This window comes from Penicillium chrysogenum, assembly GCF_028827035.1.
Source record: "Penicillium chrysogenum strain IBT 35668 chromosome Unknown utg000004l_segment0_segment0, whole genome shotgun sequence".
NCBI classification, from domain to species: domain Eukaryota; kingdom Fungi; phylum Ascomycota; class Eurotiomycetes; order Eurotiales; family Aspergillaceae; genus Penicillium; species Penicillium chrysogenum.
In genome coordinates, this window is record NW_026622752.1 from 1,255,934 (window position 1) to 1,275,343 (window position 19,410).

Consider the following 19,410-nt stretch of genomic DNA (forward strand, 5'->3'; position numbering starts at 1 on the left):
CATATTCCTTGCAATACTGGAAAAGAAAAGAAGATACACACATACCCTTGTGATCTGGTATGTGGATGGCCTTCCCGTAACCAACCTCTCACTTTATTATTACACTTCCTCATTCTCCTTCATGACATCGTGCATTGTGTGCTTTTCCCCTTGATCATTAGTCTCAAACCCTTGCATTTATGTTGCCCTAGATTCAAGCTAAACATCCTTCCCAATAGAGACTCCATTTGCGCAGGCAGCAAGTGCATCTTCGATCCCGAATGCCATTCTAGCCTCTCTTGTGAGAGCCGGATTGAAAGGAACTTCCCTTTCACAGTGTCGATTTCTCGGACAATGCCAGTGCAAACTAGCCAGCCGTCCTTTCCGGACTCATTTCCATCTTTCATGTCGGTGTTTGGGGGTCCACTTCCGCGATACAAAGAAGAAGCAAACACTATCCACCCTCTTCAATATCCAACCCATGTCCCTGTCAATACGCGCCTACTTCCTTCCCCCACCGCGAAAGTGTTTCATCCATGACCTCGGCATCCACCGAGTCATCCCCGACCACCACCATCTCACCTTTTGATTCGCCCGGCGGGGGTGACATCTCTCCGAGCTCGTCCCCGGAATCTCCATCTGCCATGTCGGTCTCGTACCCCAAATTCCTGCCTTCCACTCGGCCCGTGGAGCTTCCTCCGCGCCTTGCGCCTGTCAGTGAACCACGCCTGCCGCAGCCGACCCCTCATAATGTGCGCCCAGACTCCCCAAACCGGCGGGCACGTAATCTCAAGAACTTGTCATTGCGAATGCCACCCCCATCTCAGTCCCGCCCACCTATCGCTACTGCATCGGTGGTGGAGACGTCACAACACCACTTTGATACCCCGCCATCTCCCATCGCGATCCCGGCCAAGAGCAAAAGCACGAGGCGACGCGTCGCCAATCTGACCATCCAAACCCCGACATTCAATAAACCGTTGTCCGGTACCTCCACTGATGCCGTGCCCCCTACTCCATCCCTACGCCACGCAGAATCCTCACCTTCGCTTGCATCGATTACATCACCATCGTTCGCCCCACGGGGAGGCATGCAGCTTCCCCGGCTAATGCCACATGGTACGCGCCGTTTTTCTAGCGCATCTGCTGATGATGTTTCCTCCCCTGTCACCCTGCAGCCGGTTGATGGGTCTGGCTTCTCTCGCCGTGTTCTTGATGGCCTAGAAGAAGAGGATGACCACCTCGACTCGCGGGAGTCGACCCGCAAAAAGGATCGTGGCTACCCGGATGGGCCTATTCGGATCCACGACTCTGGTGTCTACCTGTATCTGGAACCAACAGCAGAAGAAGCGTCTAAATTTGACGTGGTTATCAACGTCGCTAAAGAAGTGGTGAACCCGTTCAATCCTAGCAAGGACGACCGGAACGATACAGTGATGAGCACTTGGCGCAACGCTTCCATGGCCTCGAAACGCTTCTCCCGAGGCGAGCCCCAGACCGCGATTTCAGAAATGTCCTTTAAGTCTGCCTGGGAATTTCAGCCCTCGGATTCTGAGTCGCCAACCCCCACTACCTCGACTCCTACAACTTCGGTACCGGAGTACCTCCATGTCGGTTGGGACCACAACTCCGAAATTCTCGAAGATCTGCTCCCTCTCTGTGAGCTGATTGACGACCGGGTGGCCGAAGGAAAGAAAGTTCTGGTGCATTGCCAGCTGGGCGCCAGTCGCTCGGCATCGCTGGTCATTGCCTATGGATTGTACAAAAACCGAAACCTGGATTTCAACTCGATGTACGAAGCAGTTAAGGGACGCAGCCAGTGGGTTGGCCCGAATATGAGCCTCATCTACCAGCTCACAGACTTCCGCTCTAAACTGCTGCGGGGATCTACCTCTAAGCCCCCACCCCAGGAGTGGTTCGTCCAAACCGGCCGACGAAGCTCAGAGCCTCAGGTTGCACGAGCTGAGCGCCCAGAGTCCAACGAATCCAGCCGACCACCATTCCGTGGCCTGTCGCAGGCACCATCAACTAGTTGCCTCTCAATCCCTGAAACAAGATCAACGCGTCCCACTACGAGCGACGACGGTAGCTACACAAAATCCAAGTCCTACTCGCCTAAGCGGAGTCTCTCCCCCGACCCCTCCCATTCCGACAGAAGTTTCAGTCCGTGGGACCTGCCTCGGGCCGGCTACGAGGGTTGCCGCGTAGCGTCAGCAGCTGTGACCCGCTCGTTCAGACCCATGTGTTTGTACGTGATGCGCCAGACTCCGGTGGTGGTTTGTTCTCACCGAGGACGAACGAATTCCTCTCGCCGACCCCTTTGGCACCAGCATCATTCCATCGCATTGATCGCTCGGCAGCCCTGTCTCCACCTCCTATCCCCCATGGCATGGGTTTTGCCACCGAACCGGCAGACCCCCGCTCGCCTCCATCTGGCGGCGAACCCCTGATCATGAGATCTATTGATGAATTCTTGTGATCTATCCGCCTCGTGTCCTTTGAGACCAGGCTCGGAACGATTCTACGACCCGACATATTTTCCATGTCTCTTTCCTGATTTGAAGACCATCTGCTCGCCCCCGGGACGTGTTGTGTCCCGGGAGTCAATGCCCTTCCATTCTCACTTACTAATTTCTTCCACTCATCTCAATCAGATGACTGGCTTGATGATACTCATGACCAAAGCAGGCTTTGCCGTCGCTCATCGCCATTTTCTCCAACCTGCATACTTGCTGCATATTTCTTTTTGTCATTTGAACCTACGGGTCTTGCCAACACCATTTCTGGTCACCATCGCTTGAGCTTTCTTCTCTTCTTCTTTTTTTTTTCCACCACTGGCGTCTCGGGTGTCCAAAACGGACTCATTTTGATACCAAACCAAGGCCCGGCCTGGGAAGATCGGATCAGACCTGTCTGCTTCCTTTGTGCCTGGTACCTGTAATATTATCGGAGGGTCCTATCTCGTTTGGGTTTCTTTTGCTTCCATTGGCTTTCGTCTCACGCTCGCTTGGTTATTTCGTGTTGCTCTCTTATCTTTCCATCTTGCTCAGACAAGGCCTTGGCTTCTGCGCCTTTCTTTGTGTGTTCAACATTCGTGTGGTGAAGCCGCTTAGTTCCTCTTGGGATCACGGTATGCTTGGTTTATGGGTGAAAGATGGCATGATAAATACCCCATTTGCACATTCTCACAATAGAGATCGACGTTAAGCTTCAATTGTTTCTTGTACGGCTGTAAAAAATGGAATCAAGTCTAGTTCTAGGTCCAATCATCGCGGCTTCAGACTGTTGTAGAACGGAGATAGCGATAAGCCCCGAGAACATCTCCATCCAACCCAAATTTTTCCTTGCGCATCCTCTGCATGCCCGCGACAATGGCTGAAGAATCTCATCCAGCATACCTCTCGCCCAGTGAGCTGGGCACAAAAGACTAGTATGTGTCCTTTTCAGCCGCACCTTTCTCCCTTGCTGGGGGGCCGGGAATTCACGAACCCCGCTCTACCCCTCCAACGTGCTGTATACAGTGAAACAGGCACTGCAAATGCAGCAACGGATCAATTGGACTACCAATTGATCTATACGACTGCCTCTAATATCTGAAGAAAATTACCAAACCCAAACTAACAATTCAAACCTAGCTGGGAATCCTACTACGCCCGCACACTAGCCCACATTTCGCACGAAGCTCCCAAGAATAACCCCAACGCCAATGCCAAAGACCAAAATGACGACGATGCCGCGTCCACCTCCTCCGACCTAAACGAAGAAGACGACCCCGGCACATCCTGGTTCTCTGAACACAACGCCCCGCAAAAAGTCCTCCACTTCCTCACGCGCAAGTCCTTCCCCTTGTCGCCGCGCAATATACACAAAGGCTCCCGCCAGCCGAGTGTTCTGGATCTCGGTACCGGGAATGGAAGTATGCTCGCGCTTCTTAAGAAGAAGGGCGGGTACGGGGGACGTCTTGTTGGCGTTGATTACTCGCGCCAGAGTGTCGAGCTTGCGAGGGAGTTGCAGCGTGTTAGGGGGCATTCCGCTTATCGCACTGACTCTGACTCTGAGGATGAGGATGAGGGTGAAGAGGATGATGAAGAGGATGATGAGACCGAGGCAGAGGCTGGATCCAATGACTTGCCGGAACAAGAAACATCCATCCAGTTCGAGGAGTGGGATATTCTGGGCTCGAAGGCGATTCTTTCTGAAACAGGTCTTGAGGTATCACCCTCCCCTCCTTCGGAGGAAACACTTCCTTGGTTCCCCTACCATGAAGGTGGTTTCGACATCGTGCTTGACAAGGGGACGTTTGATGCTGTCTCGCTAGCTGATGATGCGAAGACCACCCGTGTCTGTGAGAGATACCCTGATATCGCGCGGCGATTAGTGCGGCGCGGTGGGTTCCTGATTGTTACTACCTGCAATTGGACTGAGGAAGAGCTGGTGCATTGGTTCACTGGGGGTCGGACGAGTGGGGATCGGTTGGCGGTTTGGGGCCGTGTTGAGTATCCTCGCTTCCGGTTTGGAGGACATGAGGGACAGGGTGTTTGCACGGTGTGTTTCCAGAGGCTTGGGGATGCTTGATACTTGGTGGAGCTGCAGAATACCATGCGAACTATACTATACCCCTAAGCAAACAAAGGTGGAAAGCAGATAGCCAGTATAGATATATGCTGAATATAGTACTGAAACATGTCCATCATTCGTTCCTCTATCTATGCTCGTAATCTCATCATGCAAGGGAACTGAGATATCGCTCAAAAATGCACATGCCATCCATCGCCAGAACCACAGCCCAAAACTCTACTCCCCCTTCCTCTTCAAAACAGCAATAACACACCACCTCTTCTGATTCTCCGTACCCTCCCCTTCCCTAACCGGAAGCCATTCCCTGCGAATCTCACCCCCATCCTCCAATCCCGCAACCAAGTCCCTCTCGTAGATCTTCTCAACCACGAACCTATTTTTAAGGGCCGTCTCAAAGAACCCGGCAACAATCGCGCGCCCGGTAAGCCAGCAACTACCCACACTTTTCCACCTGGCGAAAGGAACCACTGCATAGTGCGGGCGAGGTTCTCATGCTGTAAGCGCATCCAGAAACAATCCGCCGCGACGGTGCGCGTGAAGACACCCTTGTTCGCCGCCGAGAAAGAGTCATCCAACACACCCCATTCATGCGGATGCATTGAAATTTCTCTGTCGGCCGTAGGCGCGCGCTCGGCTAGATTGTGCTCTATATTGAAAGCGATTGCGCCGCTGAGTGCCGGCGACAAGGGGTGGCCTGTTGCGACAACCTTCGAGGCGCCAGCTAGGGAACAGATTACTGAGGGGAGAGCGGCGCCTGTAAACAATATCAATGTATTAGTTTGAGTGTCTCAGCGTTGAGGGGTACAGTATAAACTGTGACGAATGGCTAATGAAACCGGAAACAGTCCACTTACTAGCGCCCAACTCGAGTACACTCTCGTCCTTGATACTCCACAGCTCCGGGTTTCTTTTCTGGCTTCTGTCTCTGTTTCGCCTGGTGGCGTGCAACGACCATTGCCGCGCCCCAGAGGAAATGCGCGAAGAGTTTGCGTCCCTCGTCGACCTGGTTCACGGAGCCGTCTGGCTTGGCTTGGCCTGCGGCGATCTCCTCAGAACTCTTCTCGCTTAAGATTGGGTAGCTGGGGACCATGATGCTAAGGTCGCCATAGCGCGGGGAGCTGTAGAGGAGGTGTTGGCCTGGGTCACCGTGGAAGGAAGGTGCATCGTCTAGGAAGAGGTGGGTGAGAATGCCCCAAAGAGGTCCCCGGTTGATTCCTCGTCTTCGGCGCTGGGCGTGTTGGGATAGTGGCGGCGGGGGGAGGGGCCGTAGACGGGAATGGAGCATTGCTGCGGTTGTGGTGTTTTTGAGTTAGGATTTAATCTGGTATGCTCGAAGTAGAGATCTTGAAGGTTTCCAAGGGTTCCCTGTTTGTATGATTGAAAAGTCAATTGACCTATTATATGAGGCCATTGCGACCCTTCACGAGTTCTGCACAATCTTTATTTCTTATCGGGAATTTTGATAAAGGGTTGAAATGTGTTTGCATTGTTTGATTTGATATGGAGTAGATTAGGTGAGATGTCTCCACCTTGTGAGGTCCGACCACGTCATGGTAAATAATAATGGAGCATACGAGATTCTCTGCGATTGAATTGTTGCCTCGATAAGTCCATTTGAGGACATAATTCCACAGCTATGGTAGCTCTCGGTAGCTCTAACAATTGGATCGACAACGATCCAACTTTCTAACCCAATAATACTGACAAGAAGAATGTCCCGGGTGTCTCAGCCGCATGTCAAGAATGACGGGCCAGGAACCTTGGGACCTTGGGAATGTGCCAGAGACAAGAAAGATCAGGGGGCTTCCTTCTCAAGAGCGCCAAAAATAATTCCGCCCAAGTGCTCGTGCGCAAGAGGGCAGTGTGACGCTCGGAGTAATGATCCTCTCCTGCAGGCGTTAGCGTGCGAGATGGCGCGACCTGATCGGAGGAATGTGTGGTGACCTGAGCGATTACCTAACTGACCCCTGTCCCCCGGGCCCTTCGGGGCCTGGGTGCTGTCGTCTTGGAGTGCCCTAGGTTAGGTGATGAGCCACAATTCCTCCTTTGCCACGAAAGATGTTCTTATGCTGCAACCTGTAACGGAGTATGTACATCAGGGAAATTGCATTAAATTAGATCATTGCATCAGCTGGAGGGTATCAGGTGATATCTTTGACTAAGCCCAATGACATCATTGGCCCCCACTTCATCCACTCTGTTCCAAGCACTAGACCGGTCGATGCTATGCAGGTGATCTCGATACATGGCAGAGCGGTACTTTCTAAGTCACTAGTTTAAGTGCTCGCGGCCATCTCCTATCAATGCACATTCGTCATTGCCCGGGTGGGAACCAAGTAACCTGATTGGTACTTGAATCCAGAGTCCAGCTGTCCTATCTTGTGACCCTAGTTGATCGTCAGGCAACTGGAGGTTTTCCTTTTTTTTTTTTTTTTTTAATATCTTTTAAACAAAGGTGGTTCACTTTTCTAAGGTTGCAATATTTTGCATATAAAAGGACATGTCAAATGGGAATTGGGTTATAATTATTTTATAGCTGAGACTGGATCCATGGCTCTTTATCCTTCAGAACCAGGGCGCAGACCCTTCCCCTGTACGGAACGCCATCCGAGGGCTAGGAATTAACACACATATTACATATTTAACAAGATTATGCCCAACATTCGCCATTCGAATTCGCTAGAATCCGAAGGGTTTTTGGTTGTTACTATTAACATGTCTTTATTCGGGGATCCACTCTGCTATCGCATCAGAGCCATTGCGACACACACACACACACACACACACAGAGATATAACACACAATATAGGGTATAAGGAACATGGGATATAACGTTATCTAGTATAGACAATAATATAGTCCAAAAAGCATATATATCTTCAACTATATTAGCAATAAAATACCAAACCCGTATGTGTGACTGGTGATCGCTCTCCCCCGCATGCTCAAAGGGAAAGGCCCCCGCAAACCTGAGCGATTTTGGCTCATACCGGCCCTGACTCTTTCTCCTTCTTTCTCCTCTTTTTTTCCCCTTCCACCTTTCTTTTTTTTTTTTTTTTGGATTCCCTCACTTTTTTTCCCTCCTCTTCTTTATTCGCTCTCATTCTCTCTCTTCATTCCCTCTCATTCTCGCATTCATTGCCCCCTATACATCTCGCACCCGGAACTTCGCCTTATTTCATCTTCTCTAAATTGAGGGCAACCCGTGTCCTAGAGGTCAATTCCATTGGAAGCTTCCTCTCAATTCTTACCATGGCCTCATTCAAGGTAGGTGCCCAGCATTTCCGTCTGACTACTGTCTTTTCCTTTCTTTTTTTTTTTTTTTAAAGGCCATACTAATCTATCGGCCCCTTTGGCCATTCACAGGAATTGTCCATGTCGCGTCCTCTCCCCAATACTAGCCAGCGGCACCACGCGCATTCGATCTCGCTAGGTGCCCTCAATCCAAACCACCGTGTAACTCGTCGAAAGAGTGTCACCACCGCCGCTGCCAATGCTGCCGCCGCAGTCGCTGCCTCCATGGAGGGTGGGGAGGCTACCTCGCTCCCTATGGGTGCGCACCGCCGCAGCCTAGGAGCCCGCAAGGGACTGGAATCCGGCTCCATCGGAAACGTATCTGGCTTTAGCTCCTACCTATCCCGCAGTATCAATAGCCCCAGTCAGGAATCAACGGTCGCCCGCAAAGGTTCTCCGGGCTCGGATCAGTCCGATGGCAAGCCCAAGAACCGGAACCGCCGAGCCAGCGAGGGTGCCCAACTCAAGACCGAAGGGAAGCGTGCTTCGACGGCCATACGTTGCGATCGCTGCGGGAAAGGGTATAAGCATGGCAGCTGCTTGTCTAAGCATATGTGTGTATCCCCCCTACCGCTCGGCCGTCTTCTTCTAGCTCGATCGGGAATATGCACCATGTCGGCTCTGTGCAGGTCGCCCTCGTGGTTATTCAACTCCCCCTTCGTCACTGCCCCCCCTTTTTCCCACCCCTTTCATCAACATTTGATTGACGTGTTTTTCTTCGTGGTATCTTAGGTGGGAACACGACCCAGCATGGTCCGTTACTTCGAAGCTTCTCATCTCCAAGCATCAGCAGGTTCAACTGCTGGAGGCCGCCTCCGTTTTGGTCACCATGAACCACGATGATCCACCCGACGAGTCCGCCGAGTTGGAGTCGGAATTGTCGTCTGGATCGCCGGACGCCCTGTCAGAAACGCGCGATGGTATCAGTTCCGCCGAGACCACGCCACCCCCAATGGACTCGGAGGAAGACGACGATTTCGAGATGTCGGGCGTGCCGGCACAATGGGCCAAACGCCCCAGCGTCAGCAATGCCTCGGGTTTCTCTCGTTCCTACCAGTCCATTCCCTCCAGCTCGTACAACGAGAGTGCTCCGCTGCACTCGCCTACCTTCTCCCACTTCCGCCACTCGAGCATCGACACCCGTCCCTCGACTGCGGACACACGGTTACACGAGGATGATGAGGCGGATCTTGCCGCCGCCATCGGCCTGTGCAATTTCGGAACTCCTCGCACGGGGCCTGTCTCCATGACCCCTGACGTGCCACCAGTGCCTCCACTGCCGGCGCGCTACTTGGATTCAAGCAGCCACCCGAGCAACCATGGCCTCCACTCCCTTCAATCGCGCCCCATAGAAGAGGCCGCTCGCCGAGACTCCGAGGCTAACATCGATGTTTTCTTGTCCCGGTCGCTCAACCCGTCGCTGTCGTACAAGGTGTCGGATGAGCGCGAAGTCCGGACTGGTGACGAGGCACACAAATCTCGTCAACGTCGCAACGCCGATGTGGACTTTGGTAACCGTTCCGCACCAGTCGATGACGACGACGGCGGTGTCTTTGGTCACATGGAAGAGTAAATCTTCCAGTACCCTCCCCACTTGCGCCGCCCCCGAGCCAGTCCTTGGGTCAAATCGGCATATGCCGAACGACGACCCCTTCACGATCTCATGTACGAGCTTGAGCGAATTTTTTGACCTTCTTGTTTACATGTTTATGACCACTCCTGGAGAATATAGCCACTGTCCAATAATCGTTCAGAGGTCTTTTTTTTTTTCAACGGAGTGTTTCACAATTCTCGGGACCTTTTTTTTCACCTTTTGAGATCCCATGTATCAATCATGTCTCCTTGGCCCGCTTTCTGCTTTTTTCTTTGTGTTTTGTCTTGCCACAGCTTATTCTGGAAACCCCCATAAATGCCGTATGGCCGGCGCATATTTATCCCCATCAAATACTTATATCCATAGGGGCATGACATACCACTTTCATGTCCTCTATGCTTCTCGTTTGTCTTTTCCGTTTTGTTTTGGCCTCTCACCTCGCACATATATACCAAACCCACAATTTCTACGATCCGCTTCCCTACCTTTCCCACATGTGTATCTCGTCCGTTCTTTTCTCTCCGTTGTCTCCTTGCCCTCTTCTATATCTCCTCGCCTATGGTCTCTCACTCCCGTGTACTCAACCCTCGGACGGGGCATACAATGAATATATCTCATGAACGTATATTGTTTTAGAATGTAGATCTACAGTCATTTCAATATCTGTCTGCGTACCTGTACATCATAAGCGGGGAAGCGAAAGAAAAGACCCACTATGGGGTAAAGATCCATTTTTGTTCCGAATCTATGTTTCGTCATAGGTGAAGATGTAGGATAAAGTAAACCAGAACTAGTATAGGTGTTAATCTCTTTGGGAAGAATCTACCGTTGCCTCTTTCAGACCACAGAATGAGGTATATTTCCCGTTGCAATTGCATTCCAATACATCATGCAGCTGTCGATGCCAAGCTGGGCATCAATGAGACATACACAGATCCCAATAGTACAGGTGGAGACCGGTCAAGACAACGGTGAAACAATGTCAATTGGCTTTGTCTCAGCTGATTGATGGGGTTCGTCAGCCATTTGACCAGACCGTCGCTTTGTTTGGAAACTGCAGAAAGCCTAGACGAAGGAGTCCCATGTTGACCATCTTCTAGTCGCCGTGTATATGGGCTGGGTGTGAGGCCTAAACCAAGCAGATCATAGTTATGTATTATGGACTATCCATGGACCCATTAAGCACTCGAAGAATGAACCAATACAATAAGTATAGAAGAGCAAAAGCACAACCAGGAAAGAGGGTATTCGCAATTCGTTGTATCAGCTGCCTCCACCACCGCAGCCCCCTCCACCTCCACCGCCACCACCACCACCTCCTCCTCCTCCTCCTCCTCCGCAACCACCGCTGCCACCTAAACAACAAAGTCAGTATCTAAACCAGTCTATCAAATGCAACAAATAAGACCTACCACCACCACCCCCTCCGCAGCCGCCACCTGACCCGCCTGTATAGGAACATATCAGAGTCTATTGCAAGTCGAGGTTCACAAAGAGACTTACCACATCCTCCACCACCAAAGGCTCCCGCGCAGGCACCTGCGGCTACAGTACCACCTTTTGACATGTCAATTTCCCTCAATACTCCCAGCAGGATGTGGAAGAACTTACCACACGTGCCAGCACAACAGTTCCCAACGTCGCCCAGACTAGTACCCATGCAGCTAGGGTTATTTGCGTACGAATGACAGTTGATGGACGGGTCCATCATATACGGTGCATAGAATGGCATCACGATGGGAAAACCAAATGCATAAGGCGTGTAGTAAGGGTCGCTCTTATTATCAGAAGATTTGAAGTCGGATCGTTGACGGCGCTTCTCCGCACGCCGGGCGGCCTTGTCGTAGTCGCTCTTTAGACGCACTCGTTGTATAGAACGCTTATCTTTTATAGGTCTATGCTGGTACTGGTACGTGTCGTTTGGCCGCACGGCGTTGTGCGAAGAGATATGTGGGTTCTTGCTTGGGTCGGATGAGATATCGGGGCGATCGTGCAAGCGGTCTGCAGCAGTTCGCGCGCGAGAGACAGAGCCAACAGGGATTAACCGGTTATACAGGTCTGATGTCCGGGTTGCCTCGCAGTACCAGCAGGTGCATTCGCTATATATGCCGCCGTTGGTGGCACGGCGGTACATTTTGCTGGTCCAGGCAAAGCCGTCGGAGAGCTTTCCCTCGTCGACTTTGTCGTCGTGGTCGATGAACGTACGCTTACAACCGAATGGTACATTCGACGTGCTGTATTTGTAGTACCGGGATGGGCTGAGTTGGTGGGTGTGCCAGGCCAGGTCGACGTCCAGTGTGGGTACGGCGATATTATGTGGGTTCTCCAGCATAATCCGGAAGAACACTTCGTACTTTTTAATGAGCCGGTCCATGGTGTCGAAGACTGTTGGCGAGTGCAGCCAGTCGATTTGGTCCATTTTATCCACGAACGTCCCTTGTCTGATAACAGCGCCCACGAGGTCTAGCGCGAAGGGGCCAAGGTTCTCCCAGTACCGAGACATCATTCTTCTGAGTTGGATACCCTCGCCACGCCGGAGGGTATCAATGTAGGCACCATGTGTCTGCTTCAATATCTTTTTGTTCCATAGCGTGACGTCTATTTGGTTCCTCAGCTGGGTGATAGTCTGACACCGATCCACTCGACCGTCAGTGAAGTCCATCAAGTCCCTTCCGGCGACTTGGAGGACTCGTGTGGGGAATAGCATGTCTCGGAGGGCACCATGGTTGGTCTCGGTACTGCTCCCCTCGGGGATTCCCTGGAGATTGGTGAATGACCCGGGCATAGGGAGGTTTTCGTAAAGAGTTGCTTCAAGGTCTTTTCGAAACTTTGCCACCTTGAGCCGGCCATGGTCAATTACGTGTTGACAGCCGACGCATATGTCCGTAAATGCATCATCGGCGTAGCCCTGGTTAAACCTGAAGGGTTCACTAAGAGTTCCGAGGAAAGGTTTTGTCCACGGGACATAGTTCAACCGTCCGCAGCAGGGGCAGTTGACTTGTTTAGTTGGCGGATCGTGCAGATTGTTCCACTTGATATTCAGTTTCTGCTCGAACAGCTGCTGTCCTTGTTCAGAGACTGTATACTCCATCGTGTGGTTGTTGACACTGCGATCTATCACTTCCCATGGAAACCCTGTTACCCAGGTGCTCATTTTACCGTATCGAATGCAATCCTCAAGGAAGTTCCGGGGATTCAAACAATGAGCATGCCAGACCATCAGAATGTCTATATATAGCAATTAGCGAACCGCCTTTTTGTCTTAGCATCAATACACTTACCCAGCGGAGGTAGATTATCCGTGTCCCACGCAACTATAGTATCACAAACAAGGATGTTTTCATAATGCACACTCTCTAAGTCATTAATAGTTGCCATCGGCCTTGACCGGGGAAGGCCGTCAGACCACCACTTGGTATATCGATCGACGGCGCGTGCTGTATATACAGCCCAGCGCTTTTCACGAATACGAGCCCGCGCTTCATTCATTCGATCCGGGGATCTTTGGAATTCTTCAGCCACGGTATCGTGGATACCAAAGAGCCCGTCCTCACTAGAGATGGTATCTCGCAGATCTGCAAACACAGCCAGAAGCTTGAGATGTGAAACGCACTGATCGCGAGTGACGGTAATAGAAGAAGGTAGACGGGAACTCAGATCCAGCTGTGGCAATTCCAGTGGCGGTTGCTCGACCTGGTCGGCCGAATAGGAAGGTGGTCGTTCACTGGACTTGCCGATAACTTCAGGTTGATGGAGAGCCTCTTTGGACTTCTCATCCGTCGACATATCCATGTTGGCGTTTGATAAAGGAAGTATATTGTGAAGATGGTGTAAGTGAGGTGAGTTAAGTCTGAGAGGTGTGGCCCGGTGGTTCTTTATATCAGTTTGATGAGACACGCCAGGTCATCCGTATCTAAGTAAACCCAGACAAAGACGAGACAGGGGCTTTTACCGAGTTCACGTTTCATAGCCCCGCGGGATGGGCGAGATGGACGAGATGTAACGATGCACTAATTGCCCTAAAGGATCAGCACCTAAACCACCTTTGGCTAAACCTCCACAAAATACGAAGATTTTAGTGAATGACATATTCGTATTCTTTACAACCAAGCCAATAACTTGGAAACGTTTTCTTCAATTCATACTGGATTGGATGCACCCGTGGACAACACAGGGCGAAACCGGGCGCGGTTGCACTGCCTCGCTGCCTTGGTGGCTTCAGTAGGGCTCTGAGGCTATGTGGACACGTGCTGTATACTGTATATTGCACACAAAAGATTCTAGTGTCTTTCTAGCGCCTTTTTGTATGCTTGTTCTGCATGATTGTGTACTCCGTACTCTGTACTATGAAAAGTTATAGACACACTGTAAAAGTACAGCTCACATTTCTGGTCACGTGCCAGAAGAGCCAATCACAGATCACGTGAATAAAATTTAAGCATATACAGTCACGTGACATGCCCCTCTGCGCTGACTCATCGAGTGTTCCCGGAAGAAGTGCGCTCACCGCAGTGAGAACAAGAAAGTTGAGACGGTTTTGTTGGAGAAAGAAGGAAAAGGAAATAACCGAACTATACTGCACTACCGCGGTCAAGACCCAAACCGTGTCTGCGAATCGGCCCGAATTTCTATCACTGTCTGAAACCGAGATCTCGATCAGCAAAAACGTCATTCAGCCTGGCTTCTGTCGGGCGATCGAACGGCATCGCAGAGGGCCAGGCCCACACTCTTGAACATATTGCGACCACTGATAATGCTTCTATTGGCACCAGTCCCGTAATGGCGGGTGTAAATCAGTTGCCTGTGTCAGTTGCCGCCGATGGCGTGCATGGTCGCAAACGCAATGTGACCATTGCGGGGATCGACAGTTCTCCGGGGAGTATCGAGGATATGGATGACAATGAGGCGCGCGAGGAGAAGAGACGTCAGCCAGTGAAGCGCGCTTGCAATGAATGTCGACAACAAAAAGTAGGTCTAGCATATTGTCGCAAAGTCTTCAGGATTCCCGAGTTTGACTAACCTTATCGGATTGCGACAGCTCCGATGCGATGTCATCCAAGACCCATGGACAGATTGTTCACGGTGCCGTCGACTGAGGCTTGTTTGTAAAATCGAGTCCAACTTCAAACGTGTTGGGAAGCGCAGCCGCAATGCGGAAATGGAGAGGGAAATAATGGAGCTTAGGAAGCAGATTGCTAGTGGCCAACCAGTCTCTGGAATGCCGCAGCAACAAGCAAGACAATTAACGCCCAAGCAAGAATCGAATCAAGTCAGTCCTGCAGTCTACCAGACCCCGTCAGCCATGTCCGCAGATCAGTACATGGGATCTCAAGAAGCTGTCGCGTCCCTCCTGGACCTTCGTTCGGGCTTCGATGGTACCAACTTTATGAGGAACGGTGGGCAAATCAGACGAATTGAGGATGTTATGGTTGCTCCAGAGAAAGTGACAGAACTGTTTAATATGTGAGTCCTCATTTCCCAAGTTTCGGTGGTTGATCTAACTTGTTCCTGTCAGATTCTTCACATACTACCACCCTTTCCTTCCATTTTTGGACCAAAATCAGTCTCCCGATGATTATAATAATTCCTCTTCATTGCTTTTCTGGACGATCCTCAGTGTCGGTGCACGACGCTATCAAGGCGATTCGAATTTGCTGAATTCTCTCGCCGGTCCAGTCAGCCGGCTGGTCTGGAGCACTCTCGCAGATATCCCTCAAAGCTACCATGTTGTGAAGGCTCTTGCTCTGCTATGCTCATGGCCGTTCCCCACTAGCAGCACCTCGACAGATCCGACCTTCATGCTATGTGGCATGATGGTACAGGTCGCTATGCAGCTTGGTCTTCACCGGCCTTCTCACACTCAGGACTTTAGTAAATTCCGAGTGGAACTGATTGAGGATGAATTGAGAGACAAGGTGCGAACCTGGGCGATTTGCAATATTGTTGCTCAAAGGTATGTACAAAACTATAGTCATTTGCTGCTCGCCTTTGTCTCATGTTTTACTTTGCAGAGTTTCCACCGGCTATGGACAGCCATCGTCTACTCTTTACGACTGGACATTGTCCTCGAGCGATTCGTTAGACCCGAACTTCAAGCTTCCTGAAAATATCAAGCCAAGATTGGAGATCGAAAAGTTTTGCGACAAGGTCACTCGAGCGCTTTACACAAATCGACGCGATCCTGTTGGCTTAACCAGCGACCATGAACGGTCAACGATGATTACCTTTCTGTCGCGAGACTTTGAGGAGTTGGAGGAACAGCTTAAATCGCAGAATGACTGTAAGCTCCCGAAAGTCAAGTCGCGATATATTGGGCGCAATGACTAACGACATCCAGGTATTACTGACTTGTTCCTCCGTGCTGCTAATCTTCATTTGCACCTTTCGGCGTTCTTTGATGAGCCAACCACTAAGAATTATCGCGAACGCGTCTTATCTCTATATGTCGCTACGACCTCCTTCCTCGAGGTTGTCCTTAACCTTGAGACCGAGGTTGGCCCTGTTCTCTCTTATACCCCATACTATGTCTACCAGATGATGGTTGCCGCCGGCTGCACTCTTTTGAAGCTTTGCAAGAGCTTCTTCGCCTCTCACATAGACATGGAATACACCAAGAACCTATTCAACCGTACAATCTGGGCCATCCGAGGGGTGTCAGCGTCCAGCAATGACCTACCCGAACGTCTTGCTGAAGTGCTGGCTCAGATGTGGAGACTGGGAGGGGCGACTCAACGGGCGAACAATAGCACCGATGTTGACGACTCCCTGCGACTCAGAGTACGCTGCCGGATGAGCATGTCTCTTCTTTTCGACTCTGTGTGGCGCTGGCGGGAGGATGCCAGGACTAAGGGCCGAAACATTGAAGGTCAGTATCCCTTTACAATTCCAGGTATGAATAAACAGTCGTTAACCTTCCATTCTAGCCTATCTCAAAAACCCAACAAATCCTGACTCGGCAGCCGACTCCTCGGCCACTTCATCTGTCGGCCCTGTACACACATCTACAATCACACCAGGAATCACTGGGAATGATCCCAGCCTTGCCCCGGCACCCCTGCTATCCCAGGCTACTCTTGGGATTCAACCGTCCACAAGCCAATCTAACGGACTCCCAAGTGGCTTCATTGAACCTAATTACGAAGTCTTCGATCCGTTGAACTGGCTGCTGGACGGGTTGGTAGACTTGCCTTACTCATACTCCACCATGGGTGGGATAGAATCCCAGGGCATCGCATAGATTGGTCTGTCTAATATTTTCTTGGCGTTGTTGCCGCGGTCTTTTTTTCTTTTTCTTTTTTGCGGGCGTGACTTGCGGTGTCTGCTTGTATCATTATACCACACATTCGATCGCTGATACTTCCCAGGGGGTTGTTCATGTCTTTTCCATGTCTATATTTCTTATAGGTTGTAACGATGTTCTTTCTTTTCCAATACGATGCTATATTGGGCCTAACATCCTTTGAAAGTATCCGTCAGAAACTAGCCTCATGCAATTATAAAGTCCGGTGCATTATGTACGTATATCACACCGAGTTAATTTTGGTCGCTTCTTTTTGCGACAGATTCGCTCCGTAGAAGCTATTTCGTCCTAGCCACAGTGATATCATTTCTCATCTCATCTTTTTTTGCCTGGACGAAACCTATATAATCTCGATCCTGGGCCTTCCTTGTCCATTTCTTCTGTTTCCCATTACTTCTTTAGAATAAAATGGCTTTCCTTTATAACCTCTGTTGGATCGAGGTGGAACCTCGCGTTGCAGCTATAGTGCTATGCATACTTGTTCCCTCTATCCTTGGCTCTGTGGTTGCAGTTAGTTTGGTGTTTACTTCCTATCTCATGGCTAACGTTGGTGACCTCCCCCTATCTGATAGTCGATCAAAGCACAAATTCACAAGAAGCTGATATGATTTACTAACTTGATAGAAGCAAGTTCCTTTCCCTGCACGCAAAGACTATTTCTCAGTCTTATACCAGCAGTACAAGTTTGTCGTGGACGGGCCTAGTATGATAAAGAAAGGCTATGAACAATTCGCAAGTGGCTTGTTCGAGATCCCACGGACATTTCGCTTCGGTCAGGTCATATTATGCCAGCCGGAGTTGATTGAAGAACTAAGAAATAAACCGAGTACTCTTGTCTCCCCCGAGCCATGGATTGATCAGGTAGGGCTTTCAGTTGGGGTTTTCTATGTCTATAGACTAACAAATATCCTACAGCTCCTCCAGGTCTCCCATGTTATGCCTGGCTATTTCCCCAAGGGAATGGGATGGCCGAAAATTGCCAAAACCACGCCTGGTTTGATTCGTGCTACTGTTTACAAGCACTTGCATCGGTATATGCCCTCTATGAATCAGGCAATCATCTCGCAGCTGCAGACCCTGGACTTCAAAGATGGGGGTAAGTTTTGGCGATTTATTAGGCGAGATGGGCTCTAATGTCTTCAACCCAGAATGCAGCGTCGGCTGTTTTGATTTGGCATACTCCATTGTAGCCCGCAGTGGCAGCTTTGCTCTTGTCGGCTCGCGGCTTTCTCGGAATGAGGAATATATTAAAGCTGTCAAGGACCACATCCTTGGGATGATAGTGACCACTCGGGTACAATTTCTTGTTCCAGATTGCTTAAAACCGTGAGTGAGGTACTTCATTGACTCCATTTCCTGAAAACTAAGACACCAACAGCTATATTGGGGGGCTCATGGGTCGCCTGGCCACTCTTGGGACTAGTTGGGATATGCACGCCTCGCGTAAGATTATGCTAAAGCACTTCGATGCACGTGCAGCAGAATATCACGCCGAGATCTTCAGTGGCAACCAACGTGAGACCAGTCTCGATGAATCGGACAATCCGGTATCCCTGCCTCCTCTTTCCCCCTCCAATGACGCCAGGACTGAACAACCTATAGGTTGAGATCTTCCAATGGCTGTATGAGAGCAGTGTTCTTCGGGAGCGATGGACATATGCAGAGGTGATAGGTGAAATGTTGCTTCTGCAATTTGCCTTTATCTACACTACATCCTATGTATGTACTCTACACGCATGTCATAGTCCTGCAATCTGCTCATTTAACCAATAGGGACTCTACGGCGCCCTAGCTGAGCTAGCTCGACGACCTGAATATATCGCACCCCTGCGCGAGGAAATTGATCTGAATTTCTCTAGAATGGGACCAACCGTTCCAGCCTGTGATGGCATGGTCTTGATGGATAGCTTCTTGAAGGAGTGTCAGCGATTGCATCCCCCTTCAGCACGTACGTCTATATGTGACCACCCATGGGAATCGTGCATGGCTAATGCAATAATATGGGTATTAGTCTCTGCCCACCGGGTCTGTATTAGTGACCTCAAACTTTCTAATGGTTTGTTCTTGCGCACACACTACCAGGCCAAGGAAACACTGAGCTGATCACTCATGGAATGGAACAGGTGTCACACTCAAGCAAGGCTCCCATGTTGCCGTCCCAAGCGGAATCATCCAACGATCCAGCGAGCACTATACGAACCCGCACGCGTTCGATGGTTTCCGGTTCGTCAAGCGTGCAGCAGGTGGAGCCAAAGACTCCCGGCTGGTCGACCTGAGCCCTGACTATCTGGTTTTTGGAATGGGTGCACATGCCTGGTAAGTCTTATTTCTGGCTGGCGCTTTAATTTTCATGATCTGGTTTCAAATCCAACCGGGCAGATCGTATCGGCTGACTTTTGCTCGTGTTTGCAGTCCTGGACGATGGATGGCTAGCGCGCTCATGAAGCTCGCCTTCGCGCATATCCTGAACCAGTATGACATACTCCTTCCTAATTCGACTTCTCTTCCCTTGACTGGCTCGCTTTCGTTCGAGGAGTTCTATGTGCCCAACTTCGGGCTGAGGATTGCCCTGCGCCGGCGCTAGTAGGGATATATCGAGGGGACCGGGCGTCTGGTTACATGTCAAAGGAAACAGGTAGGATTCTGATCATGATTTGGCTGGGAC

At 50.6% G+C, this 19,410-nt stretch overlaps 7 protein-coding genes across 7 annotated transcripts; 5 read left to right on the top strand and 2 right to left on the bottom strand.

Moving 5' to 3' along the window:
* Window positions 1–515: 515 nt before the first annotated feature.
* On the top strand, window positions 516–2,458 carry dspD (putative protein-tyrosine phosphatase; the record flags this gene model as incomplete). The annotated part of the gene is made up of 2 exons (XM_056712154.1): window positions 516–2,175; window positions 2,244–2,458. 2 exons carry the CDS (start codon window positions 516–518, stop codon window positions 2,456–2,458), a joined length of 1,875 nt encoding a protein of 624 aa, XP_056565869.1.
* Window positions 2,459–3,350: 892 nt separating this feature from the next.
* Window positions 3,351–4,554, top strand: N7489_006405 (putative S-adenosylmethionine-dependent methyltransferase; the record flags this gene model as incomplete). The annotated part of the gene is made up of 2 exons (XM_056712155.1): window positions 3,351–3,409; window positions 3,615–4,554. 2 exons carry the CDS (start codon window positions 3,351–3,353, stop codon window positions 4,552–4,554), a joined length of 999 nt encoding a protein of 332 aa, XP_056565870.1.
* Window positions 4,555–4,773: 219 nt separating this feature from the next.
* Window positions 4,774–5,842, bottom strand: N7489_006406 (putative nicotinamide N-methyltransferase; the record flags this gene model as incomplete). Its single annotated transcript, XM_056712156.1, has 3 exons — window positions 4,774–4,930; window positions 4,999–5,311; window positions 5,431–5,842. The coding sequence occupies 3 exons, from the start codon at window positions 5,840–5,842 to the stop codon at window positions 4,774–4,776; spliced, it is 882 nt and encodes a 293-aa protein (XP_056565871.1).
* A 1,967-nt stretch (window positions 5,843–7,809) lies between these two features.
* Window positions 7,810–9,424, top strand: N7489_006407 (putative C2H2 finger domain protein; the record flags this gene model as incomplete). The annotated part of the gene is made up of 3 exons (XM_056712157.1): window positions 7,810–7,824; window positions 7,924–8,405; window positions 8,584–9,424. The coding sequence occupies 3 exons, from the start codon at window positions 7,810–7,812 to the stop codon at window positions 9,422–9,424; spliced, it is 1,338 nt and encodes a 445-aa protein (XP_056565872.1).
* A 1,284-nt stretch (window positions 9,425–10,708) lies between these two features.
* On the bottom strand, window positions 10,709–13,237 carry N7489_006408 (uncharacterized protein; the record flags this gene model as incomplete). The annotated part of the gene is made up of 4 exons (XM_056712158.1): window positions 10,709–10,800; window positions 10,858–10,893; window positions 10,949–12,673; window positions 12,727–13,237. 4 exons carry the CDS (start codon window positions 13,235–13,237, stop codon window positions 10,709–10,711), a joined length of 2,364 nt encoding a protein of 787 aa, XP_056565873.1.
* A 987-nt stretch (window positions 13,238–14,224) lies between these two features.
* N7489_006409 (putative C6 transcription factor (Leu3)) lies at window positions 14,225–16,682 on the top strand (the record flags this gene model as incomplete). Its single annotated transcript, XM_056712159.1, has 6 exons — window positions 14,225–14,413; window positions 14,484–14,908; window positions 14,961–15,398; window positions 15,457–15,725; window positions 15,783–16,310; window positions 16,369–16,682. The coding sequence occupies 6 exons, from the start codon at window positions 14,225–14,227 to the stop codon at window positions 16,680–16,682; spliced, it is 2,163 nt and encodes a 720-aa protein (XP_056565874.1).
* A 687-nt stretch (window positions 16,683–17,369) lies between these two features.
* On the top strand, window positions 17,370–19,329 carry N7489_006410 (cytochrome P450; the record flags this gene model as incomplete). The annotated part of the gene is made up of 9 exons (XM_056712160.1): window positions 17,370–17,606; window positions 17,661–17,841; window positions 17,894–18,071; window positions 18,124–18,292; window positions 18,348–18,464; window positions 18,519–18,693; window positions 18,757–18,801; window positions 18,869–19,061; window positions 19,158–19,329. Coding segments are annotated over 9 exons (1,467 nt in total), but the record flags the coding sequence as incomplete, so codon positions are not given.
* Between the last annotated feature and the right edge of the window lie 81 nt (window positions 19,330–19,410).